The 20,109-nt window shown below is 38.9% G+C and overlaps 1 protein-coding gene across 1 annotated transcript in view; it reads left to right on the top strand.

Annotated features, from left to right (window-relative positions):
* Positions 1 to 20,109, top strand: part of Ocrl (Oculocerebrorenal syndrome of Lowe) — a 529,958-nt gene that overhangs the window by 299,411 nt on the left and 210,438 nt on the right. The window contains exon 18 of the mRNA XM_090369405.1: positions 13,214 to 13,282. Within this exon, the coding sequence (XP_090225531.1) occupies positions 13,214 to 13,282 (69 nt within the window). The remainder of the gene's footprint in view (positions 1 to 13,213; positions 13,283 to 20,109) is intronic.

Genomic DNA, 20,109 nt, shown 5'->3' with positions numbered 1-20,109 from the left:
ATCATCCAATAAATCCACAAAAGCTTGACCAACCCACAAATTCCAGTCAATATCTGTGAAATTAAAATCCCCCATTATAAGACTCTCAGATGTACTGGCCCACTCTATTTCCCTGTACAGTTTCGTATTATACTCATCAGAGTCATTAGGCCTATAGCACACTCCTGCTCTCAATTTTGATCTCCCAGTGCTTATGTCACACCAAATTGACTCGATACTGCACTGTCCAGCGATGTCGACTAGATTCACTTCCTTGGATTTTATGTGTTTCTTAACTAATAGCATAACCCTCCTCCCTTCCTATCCTGTCTATCCTTTCTGTAGACATTGTACTCCCCAAATTCCAGTTCTGCATTCGTTATATCTGTGTGACGCCACATCTCTGATATCCCAACAATATCCACCTTTGATGCTTTGAGCAATACCTGAAATTCATCAAATTTATTTACCAAACTCCTAGAATTGGTGTACACGCAAGTATACATGCACCTGTTTCTATTCTTAGCTACCCTAACACAACCCATGTGTTTACTTGTACCCCAATGATTCCCAGCAGTCCCTGAAATATAATACATCTTGTTTTTCAGGATTCTGCTCATTCCAATAGAAGCAATGCAAGGATCACTTTCACCTCTGCCAGTGGCTACTGTTAATCTATTAGTCCTTGTATCCCCCCCAAGCTAGCAGTTTTCCAACCCACCTAACACCGCCTCGATAGCATCAGCAAATATCCTTCAACCTTTATATTTAAGTGTATCCCATCCCTGTAGAAGCAGTCTCTCCTGTTAACAAGTGCAGTCCAGGCTGAAAAAAATTCTATCCCTTGAGCCTTGCACAATCTTTCCAGGGCCGAATTGATCGATAAGGCTCTCATCATATACTCCCTCCTATCATGTCTGGTCAGAATTGCAGACACTTTCAAATTCAACCCTAATTCACGGCTTTTTTTCAACAGTGACCTGTACTTGTTAAGTAATTCTGCCGGTCTCCTACTCTTGATATCATTAGTGCCAACTTGTACACCAATATCACCTTTTGTGGCCTTAAAAGATGATATCCGCTCTACAATGTCATCAGCCTTTGTCCCTGGCAGACACACCCTGGTCCTGTTTCACCTATCCTTTTTTACAAAGCATGTTCCCCGTTTCCCTGACAATAGAGTCGCCAACAACTACTAGTTCCTGTGGGACCAGCGCATTCTGCCTTGGAGGTTGCTGCTGTGGTAAGGTTCTTGGTAAGAGGAGCCCTTCGTTCACCTCAACAATCTTATTGCCCTTCTCTGTACTTGCTCAAGCTCTACATCCTTCCAAAAATGAGGCCTCCAGACCTTTATGCAGTACTCAAGGCATGGCCTGACCATTGCCTTATACAAAGGGATAATCACCTCCTTTTCCCTACTAGCAAAATTCCTCTATATCATTGACAAATACCCCTGCTCTGGCAGCTTGTCTGCATTGCTTAAAAAACTTCATATATGACTGCACAATTACTCCCAGATCTTTTTCATTTTCTACCACCCTAAATGTAGTACTACACAGTTGGTATGTTTCCTTGAGGTTACTTCTACCTATATGCAGCACTTTACATTTGTCAATGCTAAACTTCAGTTTCTATCCTCAGCCAGGCGCCTCTGTAGCCAGGTGGGAAGGAGCAGCAGTGCGTAGTACACGCTTCTTGATTAGACCAGGGTTCAAGCCCGTCACCACCAAATTCGGAGGATGTGGAAAGGTCAGGGAATGACCACTGCATATTCCCGGAGCAATATGGCCTTAGTTGCTAATGCTCCTAAAAACCAAATAACAACAACAACCACCCTCAGCCCATCTGCTCAACTTATCTAGAACCTGTTGCAGTAGCACACTTTCATTAACAATCCTGCCAACCTTTGTATTATCTGCAAACTTGTAATCTGTCTTCGCTTGTCTAACCTTCTTTGTGATTACAGATTAGCTTATATCTACCATAGGCTTTTGTGTCACCTGATAATTTATATGCATTTTTATTCTCTGCCACGAATCTCATTATTTCATCTGACATCCATTTAGGCCTCAACCTTGAACAGTATTTTTTAATCAGTATGAAAACCCTAGTAGCTTCCGTGATTAATTCCTTGATCAGTATTTCTTAATATTGAAGTCATTCCAAAAACTAAATTCATACCTTTTTGCCGACGATCTCACAATTCCTATCATTCTCAAAACATGCATTACATTGAACGCCAACTACAAATATCAGTGAATTGCATCCTGCCATGGGTGATACAAAATGGTTATAGACTATCCAACCAGAAATCGTCTACCGTTTATTTCTGTACCAGACGGAATATGCATCCTGAACCCGAGATCCATTTGAATAACCATCCTCTTCCCATAGCTAATAGCATTCATCTACTAGAATTATTTTTTGACAGTAAGTTAAACTTCTAAAAGCACATTGAACATCTCCGGACTGCTTGTGAAAAAAAACTGAACATACTTAGAGTCTTATCAGCCACAACCTGGGGAGCAGTTCGTTACAGCCTGCTTCATTTATATAGATCCGTAATCAGATCACGCCTGGACTACAGCGCACCTGTCTTTGATTCTAGGGAGAGTGCTTTATCTTGCCTCAACCTTATTCAACATTCAGCTCTTAGAACAGCTCTAGGTATGTTCAGAACATTTCCAGTGCAAAGTTTGTATGTTTGAAGCCCACAAACCTCCTCTAAATATCAGGAGAAAGATGTTGCTGTTGAACTATGCAACCAAGATCCAAAGCCAAGTGACCCATCCTAATTTGTCAATTCTTTATGATCTGCAGTTTATGACCTTTAATAGAAATAAACCACAGACAGTCTGGCTTGCTAGACTGTCAAAGCAACTAGCAGAAGATCGGAATATACACTTCAATAAAATCTTGAAAGATTCTATGAATCCTGACCCTCCATGGTCTATCATCATGCCATCTTGTGACAACTATTTCCACCAGCAGGGAAAACACTCTCTGTCAGACATTATAACGTCCAACAGCTACACATTGCACATACTCAACATTATCCTGACTTTGCTAAAATATATACAGATGAATCAAAGTCTGAGAGTGGATCGGGTGCAGCAGTAGTACTCCCTGATACTACCATTTCTCTATCTCTTCTAACAGAGTTTAGTAGTTAAAAGGCTGAATTATATGTCATAAAACTTGCTTTAGAAATTATTTTCCCTATGTCAATCGAAAAGGCAGAATGCGCTGGTCCCAAAGGAACTAGTAGTTGTTGGTGACTCTATTGTCAGGGAAATGGGAAACATGCTTTGTAAAAAGGATAGGTGGAACAGGACCAGGGTATGTCTGCCAGGGGCAAAGGTTGATGACGTTGTAGAGCGGATATCATCTTTTAAGGGCACAAAAGGTGATATAGTTGTACACGTTGGCACTAATGATATTAAGAGTAGGAGACCGGCGGAATTACTTAACAAGTACAGGTCACTGATGAAAAAAAGCCGTGAATTAGGGTTGAATTTGAAAGTGTCTGCAATTCTGCCCAGACACGATAGGAGGGAGTATATGATGAGAGCCCTGTCAATCAATTCGGCCTTGGAAAGATTGTGCAGGGCTCAAGGGGTAGAATTTTTTTCAGCCTGGTCTGTACTTGTTAACAGGAGAGACTGCTCCTACAGGGATGGGATAGACTTAAATAGAAAGGGTGCAAGAATGTTTACTGATGCTATCGAGGCAGTGTTAGATGGGTCGGAAAACTGCTAGATTGGGGGGATACAAGGACTAATAGATTAACAGTAGCCACTGGCAGAGGTGAAAGTGATTCTTGCACTGCTTCTATTGGAATGAGCAGCAGCCTGGAAAATAAGATGCAGGATATTACAGAGACTGCTGGGAATCATGGGGGTACAAGTAAACACATGGGTTGTGTTAGGGTGGCTAAGAGGAAGAGCAGGTGCATGTATACCTGCGTGTACACCAATGCTAGGAGTTTAGTAAATAAATTTGATGAATTTGAGTTATTGCTCAAAACATCAAAGGCAGATACTGTTGGGATTTCAGAGACGTGGTGTCACACAGATATAAGGAATGCAGAACTGGAATTTGGGGAGTACAATGTCTACAGAAAGGATAGACAGGATAGGAAGGGAGGAGGAGTTATGCTATTAGTTAAGAAACACATAAAATCCAAGGAAGTGAAGCCAGTCGACATCACTGGACAGTGCAGTGTCGAGTCAGTTTCGTGTGACATAAGCATTGGGAGATCAAAATTGAGAGTAGGAGTGTGCTATAGGCCTAATGACTCTGATGAGTATAATAAGAAACTGTACAGAGAAATAGAGTGGGCCGGTAAATCAGAGAGTCTTATAATGGCGGATTTTAATTTCCCAGATATTGACTGGAATTTGGGGGCTGGTCACTCACACACTAGCAAGGCTTTTGTGGATTTATTGGATGATTGTTTTCTACATCAGCATGTTCGGGAGGCAATTAGAGGGAGTAATACTCTTGATTTGATTATCAGTAGTGATTCTTCATGCATTAAGAACTGCAGAAAAATGAACCCCACTAGGTGGCAGTGATCACAGTGTTCTGAAGTGGGAGTTACTCAAAGAGGTAACTACCATTAGGGGTAAAGGGAAGGGGTATTGCTTTCGTAAAGGCGACTACGATGGACTGAGACAGTATTTAAATTCTATACAGTGGGATCAACTGATCATGTTACCAACAGCAAATTCAAAATGGGAAGCATTCAAAGAACTTATCTTGCGAGCTACTAGGCTTTACATACCAACTAAGAAATATTGTTCAAGGTTTAGGCCTAAATGGATGTCAGATGAACTAATGAGGCATATGGCAGGGAAGAAAAATGCATGGAATACATACAAATTAACATGTGACACAGAAGCCTATGATAGATACAAGTTGATTTGTAACCAAGTTACAAAGGAGGTTAGGCAGGCGAAGGCAGAGATCCTTGGCAAGGGATGCGAAGAAAAACAGCAAAGAGTTCTTTACTTATGTAAACTCTAGAAGGAAGGGGATGAATCAGATTGGTCCACTTGATATCGATGGGTCAACTGTTGATGACCCTGCTCAGGTAGCTAACAAACTAAATGAATATTTTGCATCGACATTCACACATGAGGAGTTATTCAGCGAGGGGAATGCCAGAGGTGTATTCAACTCTAGCAGTAGGCTACAGAATCTTGAAATAACTGGGAGTAAAGTGGAGGAGAATCTGTTGAAGATAAACACAAGAAAGGCACCCGGGGTGGATGGGATCTATCCAGTTATATTAAAGGAGGCAGCAAAGGAAGTAAGCAAACTCTTAGCCATAATTATGAGAGCTTCCTTGGACTCAGGGGAGGTACCCATAGACTGGAAATGTGCAAATGTGACCCCAATTCACAAAGGAGGATCAAAGGCTGACACAAGTAATTATAGACCTGTGAGCTTAACTTCTGTTCCAGGAAAATTAATGGAGGCACTGGTTAAAGAAGCACTGCAGGATCATTTAGACAAGACTTCAGTTATAGCTCGGACACAGCATGGTTTTGTTAAGGGGAAGTCTTGTCTGACTAGTCTGATTGGATACTATGATGCAGTCACAAAAGAACTGGATGCAGGGAATAACTTTGATATTATATACTTGGATCTTAGAAAGGCTTTTGATACTGTTGCACATGGAAGACTGCTGCACAAATTGGAGCAGTGTGGCATTGGAGGCAAATTGGTGCTATGGATAAAGGGGTGGTTAAGGGGGAGAAGACAGAGAGTGGTAATCAATGGACACTGCTCATCGTGAACTAATGTTATTAGTGGAGTCCCTCAGGGTTCAGTGTTGGATCCATTATTGTTTTCTGTATTTATAAATGATATATTGACGATGGTATATCAAGCTTGATGTCCAAGTTTGCAGACGATACAAAGGTTGGCAGGGTTGTCAAGGCCACTACTGACACTATGCTGCTGCAACAGGATCTGGAAAGGTTGAGCAGATGGGCTGAGAGGTGGCAAATGAAGTTTAACATTGACAAATGTAAAGTACTACATATGGGAAACAGCAATCCCAGAGCAACGTATCAACTCTGTGGTACTACACTGACAGTGGTAGAGAATGAAAAGGACTTGGGGGTTGTTGTGCAGGCAGATATGAAGTTCTCTGAGCAGTACAAACGGGCTGCAAGAGTAGCTCATGGTGTATTGTCAATGATATATAGGAATTTTTCTAGCAGGGATAAGGAGGTGATTATTCCCTTGTATAAGGTAATGGTCAGGCCACACCTAGAGTACTGTATACAGGCCTGGAGGCCTCATTTAAAGAAGGATGTAGAGCTGCTGGAACGAGTACAGAGAAGAGCAACAAGATTAGTGAATGGAACAAAGGGGTGCTCTTACGAAGAAAGGCTTAAGTTTTGCGAATTACAGTGTCTGGAAACTAGGCACCAGCGAGGTGATCTGATAGAGGTGTACAAAGCCTTGAATGGTTTGAGCATGCTCAATGCTGATGGGATTCTTCCTCTTGCTCAGAATAATCACCTGAGAGGGCATAAGTTCAAATTGAGGAAAGACAGATATTGGAGAGATGTGCAGAAATTTGCTTTTAGCCAGCGGGTGGTTGGTAGGTGGAACAGACTTCCATCCCTTGTCGTGGAAGTTGATAGCCTAAATAAGTTTAAGGCTCAGCTGGACAGGTATTTCGAATGAACAGAGGGGTGAAGTGGAAGTGGTTATTTTTTATTTATTTATTTTACTTTATTATTTATTTATTTTTTTTTTGGCTGATACTGCATAAGCTTGCTTTCTTGCATCAAATGCCTCTACTAATGCTAATGCTAAAAGAGCATAATATACACAGACTGGCAAAGTTCCTTATTAGCCATGCAAAATAATTCCCCACCTACTCACTCATTATTAAAGCTCATCAGAACAGAGTTGTTACTTCTCAGAGAGCATCAGCAAAATGTTGTATTCTGCTGGATCCCAGGCCATACTGGAATACCAGGAAATTAAATTGTGGATGATGCTGCCAAACATCCATCCAGCTCAGCCCCAATGAATTCCCTAGTATCGTTCACAGATTATAAAATGAATATACAAAGTATATGTAAAGTTCGACTCTTCAGTGGCAAGCGCAAATGCATAGTAAACTACAGTTAGGTCGTGATTATTGTGACTAATGAATCCCACGAAGTAGTCACATTATTCGAATTTGCACTATTCAAAATTATAATTATGTATAAAATATGTAATTGGTTCTCGCTCGACAGAAATAGGTAATGAAAAATTTTAAACATAAGGTTTTATGTTTATTAATGAAATATAATAGTAAAGGATAAAAAGAATATACAGTCAGTCCTCGTATAACAAGTGTTTATACTACACGAATTCGATCATACACAATTAATAAATAGGGGAACGATATCGTATATAACACGAACCGAATTCGCTTATGCATGTATTAGCCTTTGTGTTTACGAGAAATGGCAGTCGAACGCAGAATCACCCCAACCAGATGCAACACGATAGCAATGAAGAGAAGATTCTGAAAAAGTATTTTGTTTTTTATATCAGTGAAGGGGGGAACATTTCACCATAATAATGTAAAAACCCACACAATTCCAGCTATCGGTATTATCACAAATGCAATTAGATCAAGTTTACTACCAGTTTATAACAGATTCCACTAGCAGAAACGCAACTGGAAATTGTTTTTATTGTTTTATGGTAGTGATCTCCAGAAATGTGCTTTAGTAAAATGTGAACTAGTGAGGTGTTAATGCGTCTCCGCCTTTACGGTGTTGTTTATTCAGTTGTGCAGCTTTGTTTATGTGTATCAAGCGTGCCTCCTCATTTTGTAATTGTGCTTTATTCCCTAAAAATGAGTAAAATACTTAAAAGGTATGAAAAGGAAGCATCCTGGTAAAGATAATACAGATTCAGAGAGAAAAAGAAAAGCAATATCGATAGACAGAAGCGGACTGGGTCAAAAATTGTTACCCGGGAAAATTTGTAGTGGCCTCATGCTAGCGTTTATGGCCAAAATCACACTTCTGGCCTCCGGTTTACTGAGATTTCTCCGGTAAGGCTTATGGCCAGTCTGCCTCTGTTAGAGAAAAAATATGAAATTGTGAAACACTTTGAGTGAAATGAAAAAACATATGATATTGCACAGGCTACAGGGGCGCCTCCGTAGCCAGATGGGAAGGAGCAGCAGTGCGTAGCACACACTTCTTGATTAGACTGGGGTTCGAGCCTGTCACCACCAAATACAGAGGATGCGGAAAGGTCAGGGAATGACCACCATATATTCCCGGAGCAATATGGCCTTAGTTGCTTATGCTCCTGAAAAAAAAAAAAAAAAAAAAAAAAAAACATGCTACAGGCCTAAATGAGGCAACGCCCAGAATTAGAAAGAATGCAGAGAAAATAAAAACGACTTTCATAGCAGGAACAACTCAAAGTGTAATAAAATCCATTAGATCAAGACAGAGAATTGGAAGAGATGGAACGGCTGCCATCTGTTTGGATAGAAAATCAAACAAAGAACAAGTTTGCTTAAGATGAGTATTTTGCATCTACATTCACACATGAGGAGTTATTGAGGTTTGAAAATGGCAGTAGGTTATCAAATTGTAACAGGGTGCTTAATGATTTTGTAATAACTGAGAACAAAGTGGAGGAGAAATTGTTGAACTTAAACATAGGAAAGGCACCTGGGGTGGTTGGGATCTATCCAGTTATATTAAAGGAGGTGGCAAAGCAACTAAGTAAACCCTTAGCCATAATTATGAGAGCATCCTTAGACTCAGACCTGCGGACTGGAGATATGCAAATGTATCCCCAATTCATAAAGGGGGATAGAAGGGTGACACGAGTAATTACAGACCAGTTAGTTTAACTTCTGTTCCGGGTAAAATATTGGAGTCATTGGTTAAAGATGCATTGCAGGATCATCTAGATAAGACTGCAACAATAATTCAGACACAGCATGGGTTGGTTATGGGAAAGTCTTGTCTGACAAATTTGATAGGATATTATGATGTGGTTACAAAGGAATTGGATGCAAAAAATACTTTTGATATCATATATTTGGATTTCAGGAAAGCTTTTGACACCGTTGCGCATGGAAGACTATTGTACAAATTGGAGCAGAATGGTATTAAGGGTAAGTTGCAATATGGCCTTACCCTTTATAAGGGTAAGGCCATTGTAATTTATAAAGCCTTACCCTTATAAAAGGTAAGGCTTTTGATAAAAGCATGGTTGAATGGGAGAAGACAGTGGTGGTAATTAATGTGTGCTGCTCTTCGTGGACTGTTATTAGTGGAGTCCCACAGGGTTCGGTTTTGGGTGCACTGTTGTTTTGTATATTTATCAATGATGTTGATGAAGGTATATCAGGCTTAGTGTCGAGGTTTGCAGATGATACAAAGGTTGGCAGGGTTGTTAATGACAGTATTGGCAGTGTGCTACTGTAACAGGATCTAGATAATTTGGGCAGATGGGTTAAGAAGTGGCAACTGAAGTTTAACCTTGACAAATGCAAAGTACTGCATATGGGTAGAAGTAACCTGAGAGAAAAGTACCAACTGTGTGGTACTACACTTAAGGTGATAGAAAATGAAAAAGACCTGAGAGTAATTGTGCAGTCAGATATGAAGTTTTCTGAGCAATGCAGACAGGCTGCCAGGGCAGGTCATGGGGTTTTGTCAACGATATATAGGAATTTTGCTAGCGGGGAAAAGGAGGTGATTGTCCCTCTGTATAAGGCAGTGGTCAGGCCACGCCTTGAGTACTGCATACAGGTCTGGAAGCCTCATTTTAGAAAGGATGTAGATTTGTTTGAATGTGTACAGAGAAGGGCAACAAGATTGGTGAGGAGAATGAAGCGATCCTCTTACCAAGCGAGGTTAATTTCTGCAAATTGCAGTGGCTGGAGACTGGGCACCTGCAAGGTGATCTGATTGAGATATATAAGGCCTTGAATGGATTGAGCACGCTGAATTCTGATGGATCCTTCCACTTGTTCAGATTACGAAACCAAGTGGGCATAAATTCAAATTAAGAAAGAAGAGATGTAGAATAGATTAGCATTAGCACGTCTATCCCACATCTGTCTTTCCTCAATTTGAATTTATGCACTCTCAGGTGATTATTCTGAGCAAGAGGAAGAATCCCATCAGCATTGAGCATGCTCAAACCATTCAAGGCTTTATACACCTCTGTTAGGTCACTTCGCTGGTGCCTAGTCTCCAGACACTGTAATTTGCAAAACTGAAGCCTTTCTTCGTAAGAGCGCCCCATTGTTCCATTCACTAATCTTGTTGCCCTTCTCTGTACTCGTTCCAGCAGCTCTACATCCTTCTTGAAATGAGGCCTCCAGACCTGTATACAGTACTTTAGGTGTGGCCTGACCATTGCCTTATACAAGAGAATAATCACCTCCTTATCCCTGATAGAAAAATTCCTATATATCATTGACAATACACCATGAGCTACTCTTGCAGCCCATCTGCACTGCTCAGAAAACTTCATATCTGCCTGCACAACCACCAACAGGTCCCATTCATTCTCTACCACTGTCAGTGTAGTACCACAGAGTTGATACGTTGCTCTGGGGTTGCTGTTTCCCATATGTAGTACTTTACATTTGTCAATGTTAAACTTCATTTGCCACCTCGAAGCCCATCTGCTCAACCTTTCCAGATCCTGTTGCAGTAGCATAGTGTCAGTAGTGTCCTTGACAACCCTGCCAACCTTCATATCATCAGCAAACGTGGACATTAAGCTTGATATACAATCATCAATATCATTTATAAATACAGAAAACAATAATGGACCCAATACTGAATCCTGATGGACTCCACTAATAACATTAGTCCACAATGAGCAGTGTCCATTGATTACCACTCTGTCTTCTCCCCCTCAACCACACCTTTATCCACAGCAGCAATTTGCTTCCAATGCCACACTGCTCCAATTTGTGCAGCAGTCTTCCATGTGCAACAGTATCAAAAGCCTTTCTAAGATCCAAGTATATAATATCAAAGTTATTCCCTGCATCCAGTTCTTTTGTGACTGCATCACAGTATCCAATCAAATTGGTCAGGCAAGACTTCTCCTTAACAAAACCATGCTGTGTCCGAGCTATAACTGAAGTCTTGTCTAGATGATCCTGCAATGCTTCTTTAACCAGTGCCTCCATTAATTTTCCGGGAACAGAAGTTAAACTCACAAGTCTATAATTACTTGTGTCTCCCTTTGATCCTCCTTTGTGGATTGGGGTCACATTTGCACATCTCCAGTCCATGGGTACCACCCCTGAGTCCAAGGAAGCTCTCATAATTATGGCTAAGGGTTTGCTTACTTCCTTTTCTGCCTCCTTTAATATAACTGGATAGATCCCATCCACCGCAGGTGTCTTTCTTGTCATTATCTTCAACAATTTATCCTCCCCTTTACTCTCAGTTATTACAAGATTCTCTAGCTTACTGCCAGAGTTGAATACACCTCTGGCATTTCCCTCGCTGAATAACTCCTCATGTGTGAATATCGATGCAAAATATTCATTTAGTTTGTTAGCAACCAGTTGACCCATCGATATCAAGTGGACCAATCTGATTCATCCCCTTCCTTCTAGAGTTTCCATAAGTAAAGAACTCTTTGCTGTTTTTCTTTGCTTCTCTTGCCAAAGGTTTCTCGTACTCTGCCTTCGCCTGCCTGACCTCCTTTGTAACTTGGTTACAGATCAACTTGTATCTATCATAGGCTTCTGTGTCATGTGTTAATTTGTATGTATCACATGCATTTTTCTTCTCTGCCATATGTCTCATTAGTTCATCTGACATCCACTTAGGCCTAAACCTAGAACAATATTTCTTAGTTGGTATGTAAAGCCTAGTAGCTTCCAAGATAAGTTCTTTGAATGCTTCCCATTTTGAATTTGCTGTTGGTAACACCATCAGTTGGTCCCACTGTATAGAATTTAAGTACTGTCTCAGTCCATCGTAGTCGCCTTTACGAAAGCAATAACCCTTCCCTGTACCCCTAATGGTAGTTACCTCTTTGAGTAAATCACAGTTCAGCACAGTGATCATTGCCACCTAGTGGTTCATTTATCTGCAGATTCTTAATGCATGAAGAATCACTACTGATAATCAAATCATGCAAGTATACATGCACCTGTTCCTATTCTTAGTTAGCCTAACACAACCCATGTGTTTACTTGTACCGCAATGACTCCCAGCAGTCTGTGAAATACCCTGCATCTTGTTTTCCAGGCTCCTGTTCATTCCAATAGAAGCAGTGCAAGAATCACTTTCATCTCTGCCAGCTGCTACTGTTAATCTATTATTCCGTGTATCCCTCCCCCCCCCCAAGCTAGCAGTTTTCCGACCCACCTAATACTGCCTCAATAGCATCAGCAAATATTCTTTCACCCTTTCTATTTAAGTGCATCCCATCCCTGTAGAAGCACTCTCTCATGTTAAGAAGCACAGGCCAGACCGAGAAAAATTCTACCCCACGAGCCTTGTACAATCGTTCCAGTGCCGAATTGTTTGACAATGTTGTCATCATATACTCCCTCCTATTGTGTCTTTGCAAAATTGCAGACACTTTCAAATTCATCCCTAGCTGACGGCATTTTTTCAACATTGACCTGTACTTGTTAAGTAATTCCTCCAGTCTCCTGTTCATTAGTGCTGAGCTGTACAACAGTATCACCTTTCGGCCCTTAAAAGATGATATCTACTTTACAACATCATCTACCTTTGCCCCTGGCAGACATATCTTGGTCCTGTTCCACCTATCCTTTTTGCCCAATATATTCCCCGTTTCCCTGACAATAGAATCACCAACAACAACTAGTTCCTGTGGGACCAGTGCATTCTGCCTTGGAGATTGCACCTGTTTTGCTTGATGTTCAAGTGCAAGTTCTGGCGTTGGTGTTGGCAACCGAGAGCTTCATGGGCCCCTCATTTTATATCCTTCTAGGGCAACTACCCTATTCTTCAAGCTGTTATGTAGGCCCCTGGCTTAAATTTTAAGTAATAAATAAAGCTCCACTTATCACCTTTCAAAAAGCAATACAAGCTGATATTAGCCTCAACAGTATGATCATTGTCAATAAATTAAACTTTTAAACTTAAAATGTTGAATGATTAACATTAAACATTTTCTGCATTACATTTTATGAATGATAATCATAAATTTATGCTGTTGTTTTATACAGGTCCAATTTGGTAAAGTGGCATTTATAGAGTCCAAGACCCGTGTTCTTACCATTGCAAATACAGGACAAGTAAGCTTAATAATCACTTTATTTTGATTTTTACATATAGGTAATTGAACAAAATTTGTCTTCACCATGAGTTGTTGTAGTGTTATCTGCTCTCCAACAAATAGCATTGCCAAAGTGTAAATCTGCTCTTTAGTTAAAATATGACACACTGCAATGACAGCCTATTTTTGGATTTGATAATCCTTTATCAGAGAACATAATTATCTTAATTTTGAAAAGGCCAAAATATTTTATTCTGTTTTATAATTTCTAACTTCATCTGTTGCATGACAGTTCACATCAGATAACTATGTTAATACTGTTTTATCATGAAATTGAAATATGCACTATCTTCTAAGGGACCAATAAGACCTGAAAAATGTTGTAATAGTGGTATCTTACCTTTTAAATAAATGACAGGTTATCCTTTTGGTGATGCCATTTTTTAAAAGTAATTTAATTCATGTGCATTTCATGGTAAGGCATAGTTTGTTCTGAAGATTACAAACATTACATTTACTTGTCAGTAAAAAAAAAAAATCCTGATAGAAAAAAAAAAAAAAGGATGAAAAGGTTCTACTTTTCATAATTTTAAAAAGAAAAAAAAAAATTGGTATTTTGTAGAAATTTAAGGTTTCTAGTACCATGAAACATTATTAGATATAAATAAAGCTCTGATATTATTGACTTAATGGAAACTTTTATCAAAAGTAAAATGTTTGCTTTCTAAGAAGCTTTTCACCTTTTTAATATTCTTAGAAAGTCCTTTTTTTTTGATTTGGTAGTTGTTGGCGCATCGGCTTCTGTGGCCATATTGCACCTCCCAAGGTTTTTTCGGTATTTTGATCCAAGCCCGAGGCGGGAATCGAACCCGCGACCTTTGGGTTGCCGGGCAGGTACTTTACCCACTCGGCTAGCCCGGTCGGCTTAGAAAGTCCTGAGTTCAGTATTGCTTGAATATGTTTTTCAGCTGACTTTATGCCATCCTCAATTATGTGGTGTCCTAATGGAATGTGATAAAATCAGACATTTGGAGCATTTGAGCCTTAAGTCTTGGAATAAAGTAGTGGAATAGAAACCCGTGTTTAGTCTCTAGAAAAAAATACTAGCAACCATCATCTCTCTCTCATCTTGCAGTATGATTGATGTCGTTTGAGGTTATGATGGGTATTGTAGTGAGATCCAATCTTCCTTATATTTTGAGGCTATTACTCTAAGAGACGGTGTTCACAGGCCAGCTGCTAGATAGTCCAACAGACCAAACTTGTTGGTAACTCTCTAGGAGGCATCTGGATCAGCTAGTGTATAATCTTGATGCCTCTACTATGCCAGATAGTAACTAAAGGGTGTCCGAGTAGTGTGTATGTGGGGGAGGTATTGTTGAGGTCATGTTATTCCATGGAGCTGGGTATATTCTTGTTGTTTGTATACCATAACCAAAATTTTCATTACTTCACACAACATGACCCTCCCCACCTTTTCTTTACTACTGAATACATCTTGAATAGTCAAACTAATAGAACAAACCTATTTGTGAAAAGATCTAAACCTCTCAAATAATTCCTTTTTCATTTCAAAAATATATGTGGTCCCAGTTCCAATCTTAACAATGTTCATTTTCACTTACAGTCTGCCAAGTCCCACTACTTCTTTTTTTTGAAAGGATCCCAGTTATCAGTTGCTTCAAACACTGTGCATCTCAGAAGCTGGTACTTGTGCATGTATCCACTCTGATATACCCTGTCAGAGACTTAGTAATTTGGAATCTCCTCTTTTTGATATTCTCTGACTTAAAATCTCTCTGTCCTGTTCTGTCATATTTATCTGTTGCCTTTTTCGATCTCTTATTTCTGCTAATCACTTAGAATTCTTTGACTTCCTTTCTTTGAAACTCAACTTTCTCCAGTCCAACTTTCCTGACAGTGAAGTAATGTTCTTTTGTGATTAGGGTTCACAACTCCAGCTGACTTCCATTTTCTAGTCACATGGGCCCAGCTGGTCGAAATGTTGCAACCTTTGCAATTACTAATGACCTCACGCTGATCATGATCTTTTTCTCACAAACAACCATTCAGAGTATATGTTAGAGGTGAGTATTCCTATAGGCACCTCAGGTCACAACTTGTTGATGGTCTCTTCTTTAATGGAGCCTTTCTCTTGTGACCATTCTCAGCTTCATGTTGTTTGGCATTACAAAAATACAAAATAGAGCTGTGAGAATACTATTTTTATTTTCCTTGGTTGGATCTGTTTTAAGTATTTTGATGTCTATGTTTGCACAGATCAAGTCAGTGAAATTATTCTTGTAGGGATGAAATCCTTTATTCCACACTCCACTTTAAAATCTTGTCCTCTATGTAAACCTTGGTTTTCCAATAAATATAATATAGCAGTTCAAGATGAAAATGTTGCACATTGCAATTGGATTGATCCAAATCTCCACATTCATTTTCTGCATTCACCAAAGCTTGCAACAATTGTAAAACAGTCATTAATCAGTCCAAACTAAATTTTGAACAGGCTAATAGTAGAAAACTTGCTTCTTGTTCAAATGGTAGTTGAGCTTTCTGGTCTCTTGCCAAAACTATTGCCTACAACTTTTGCCCATTTTACAGGTTCTGATGGTATTTCTTCACTTGTTCTCAAAACCTGTGTTCCTGAGTTTACTCCTGTTTTTTTTTTACCTTTTTACCCTTTCTTATTTCACTGGTGTTTTTCCTTCTGCTTATAAATTTGTTCACATCCAGCCAATTCTTAAAAAGGGTGAGAAATCACTATCATCCAGTTATCATCCCATTGCACTTACCTCTAAACTTGCTGAACTAGGGTGACCAGACATCCCATTTTTAATGGGATTGTCCCCTTTTCCAGCCATTGAACCTATTGTCCCGAGAAAATGTAAAGGGGGATACCAAATGTCCCATTTTTTTAAAAAAACACTTCTCATTTCTCTTATTTTTTTCTCTTTTTTGCAAACTCTAACCTAACTATGCAATTTTTTTGCTAATTAGTAAAGAGGCTTACCCTATTTCCAATAGATGGGCACTATAATCCAGTAAGATATGATTCAGATGGCTTTCACAGTTTCCACAAGTGGAATTATAATTCACAAGACAGTCGAGAATATGACCGTCAACTTTTGTTCGTAGCATGGCCGTTGTGATAGACATGTGCAAATGAATTCTGGTATTTTCTCTGGTCTTTTTCAAAGAATTAATGTGTTGGTGGTGATGTAAACTCAGTAACATTACTTGAAAGGTCTAGTAATTAATTATAAATTCAGTTTGTTGACAATAGGTCATGAGATGCCCAAGCGAAAGTGTAGTTTCGTGGACACATTAAAACAAGAATGCCCTTTCCTAACTAAAAGTCATAATGTTAACGGTAAAGTTTTATGCACTGTTTGTACAGCTGAATTTTCTGTTGGACCTGGTGGTCGTTCAGATATTACACAGCACACTGATAAAAAAAAGTACAAAGAAGCAGTTGCAGCAAAAAGTGCAAGCCATAAACAACCTCTTTCATGACAAAACAACAAGATGTAAATGGTGAACGGAAATGTCTTGCTACACAAGAAGGATTGCTAGCTTTCCATAGTATCAAGCATAACGATTCGTTTAGATCAGTGGATTGCACATTTACCATCATACAAAACTTATTCTCGAAACGTTTCACATGTGCAAGAACAAAATGTGAAAGTATAGTTGTGAATGTACTGGCTACATTTATATTTCGTGAAGTGATGAGTGACTTACATGAGGCAAAATGTGTATCTGTTATGGTAGATTCATCAAATCACTCCAGCCTGAAGTGGTCCCGGTTTTGGTGAGGTATTTTATACCCACGAAAGGAATTCCAAAATCTCGTAGGAGAAATCGTCTGAGATATTAGTGGATAACATTCTGTCCGTATTGGAGAAATATAAGTTAACCAACAAGATAGCATTTTGTGGTGACAACTGCAACACCAACTGTGGAGGCATTGTGAGAAAAGACAAAAATAATGTCTTTCATAAGTTAAGCAAGAACATGAAAATGAACATCTTGGGAGTAGGCTGTGCTGCACATATCATGTATAATGCTTTGTAAACAAGTGCTGATCTATCGCCAATTGATGTGAAATCAGTTATTAACAAAGTTTGTTGTTATTTTGATTTTTAGGAGCATTAGCAACTAATGCTATATTTCTCCCGGGATATGCGGTGGTCATTCTCTGACCTCTCTGCATCCTCCGTATTTGGTGGTCACGGGCTCGAACCCTGGTCTAATCAAGAAGCATGTGCTACGTGCTGCTGGTCCTGCCTACCTGGCTACGGAGGCGCCATTAACAAAGTAAAAGAGAATGGGCCTGAGGCATTGAAATCCTTCTGCACTTTTGTTGAAATGGAATACAAGCAACTTTTAGGAAGTGTGAAGATGCAATGGCTTTCTTGCTACCTGCAGTGTAAAGAATAATCGAAACGTTTGATGGTCTCAAGTCATATTTCTATCACAAGAGAAAAGCCCCAAACTCTTGAGGGATTTTTTAATAATCAACAGTCCCTTCTCTGGTTCAAATTCATTCACAGCCAACTTATAATGTGTAATAACGCTATCAAAAAGATTGAACGAGAGGACATTTGTGGCAGTGAAGTCGCACAAGAACCAATTGTCCTGTCAGAACAAATGCTCAATAGAAAGGAGCAACGTTTTTTTTTACATCTGCTGTCCTGGACCTCAAAATCCAACTGATAGAGGATGGTGTCATCAGAGATGTTGAATTTGCTGAGACTGTCACCAATTTCTATGATACTTTCCTGGAATATGGGGAAAACTGGGCCAAGCCTTTTGCAGAACTATGTTACTTTAAATGGGTTTTGTTTAATATTCCTCCATCTTGATGTGTTGTTCAATGGTTTGTCCAAAACATATCCAAAATTGACATAAACTAAATAAAAGTAATAAAAGTAATAGATGAAGACGAAATATTCAATGAAGTGAATCATGCGAAGAATATATGTGAATCTAAGCTTGATCAGTGAAAGAAATGTGTTGTGATGTATAGCACAAGTGGACTGAGACAATTCAGACAATGAAAAGTGAAGACATTAGATTTGGGAACATAATACACATTGTGAGTTTTGTGTTAGAAATACCGAGCACACAAATGCATCATTAGAGAGGGTGTTTTCTTTAATGAACGCATTTTGGACTGATGAAAGGAACCAGTTGTTCGTCGAAACTGTACAATCAATATTAATAACAATAACACATTTTAAAGACATTTCTTGTAAACAGCCAAAACTTTTGGAAAAAATTCAGTCATCTACAAAATATATTACAAAAATATTAATAGTGTATATCCTGGACCATCTGCTCAATAAAGATTTGTGTAATTTAACAATGTTAATGTGAGATTAAGACAGCAATAAATATGTAAGTAACTTATATTAATTTTAATCAAGCTGAACAGTTATGGCTAGTTGACAGGAAATGAGTACAAGAGGTTCATTGTAACTAGTATGACAGTCAAATCATGTCAACTCGCCATGAGTGTCCCGTTTTTTTTTTTTCTGTTTTATAAATCTGGTCACCCTATTCTAAACTAATGCAGAAATCCATTAACGGCTACATTCTAAGCAATCTTCCATCTTATCAATGATCTCTAATATGGATTCCATCAGTGTGGATCCACTGGTGATAAATTGGCTTGTGTTGCCCATCTATTGGGCAAATTCAATGGAAAAGTTTGATGAAACTTGTGCAGTTGCCCGTGACCTTCCTTAGGCTTTTGATCATGTTTGGTATAAAGGTCTTCTACGTAAGCTTCCATCTTATGGATTTCCAATTGTTTTTTGCAATTGGATATCCAGTATTTTCTCTGATGGTGATGCTGTAAGTGATGGTAGATGGTTCTCTGTCTTCTGACTTCTCCAGTATTGCTGGTGTTTCCTGAAGCTTCAGTTCTTTCTCCTGTTTTTGTGTTGTATATTAATGATCTTCTTCCATTTACTGTAAATCCTATGCATAGTTTTGCTGATGATAAAGAATTGGATGTATATTCAAAACGTTGGAACTGTTTGTGCAGGGCAAAGTTTCTCAAAATGGAATGCAACTTCTCGAATATCCACTACAATTTCTCTAAATGCTGATCTCCAAGTAATTCTCCAATGGAGCAAAGATAACTTAGTTAATTTAAATCTTTCTAAAACTCAATTCATTATTATATCTCAATTTCTGGATAAGATCACATATCTCTATTAGGGAGGGATTACCCTGAATTCTAATTTCTCTTGGTATAAGTGCATTGTATATATTGCTTCCTCTGCATCTAAAAACTGGGTTTTCTCTTTTACTTTTCTTCTGTACATCTACCCACTCTGTACAAATCTGAAATCTGCCCTACCATGGAATATTGTTGCTGCATCAGGTCAGTGCCTCCATATCTGAAAAGGGCCAGTCAGGTTAATTATTGACCCATGTCTTACAGAATCTCTCTACTTTCTGTCTCATAAATGTTCTGTTTCTGCTACATCCTTTTCTGTTGTTTCTTACATGGGCACTATTCTTACGAACTTGCTTCTGTAATTTCAACTTCTGGTTTCTTGAACAGTCTCCTTTCACACATTTCCTGAAAATTACAATCTACAGAAATTCAGTTCTAATGTCATTAAGTATCTTCTTTCATCTTCTCACCCTTCAAACCACCCATTTTACTAAGTACTATAGCTTCTAATACCTTTTGTCTATGTGAGTTTCATAAAAAAAAATAATGAAAATTGTATGTTGATAATTTCAGTGAATTCACTGTTTGTTTCTTCCACATTATTTCATAGTTTTTATAGCTTTCCTAGGAGTAATATCAATTTT

Source organism: Mastigoproctus giganteus, chromosome 3, assembly GCF_048544385.1.
Source record: "Mastigoproctus giganteus isolate SK-2022 chromosome 3, ASM4854438v1, whole genome shotgun sequence".
NCBI classification, from domain to species: Eukaryota; Metazoa; Arthropoda; class Arachnida; order Uropygi; family Thelyphonidae; genus Mastigoproctus; species Mastigoproctus giganteus.
The sequence above is the reverse complement of the archived record's forward strand: the minus strand, read 5'-3'. Positions and strand labels throughout refer to the sequence as shown.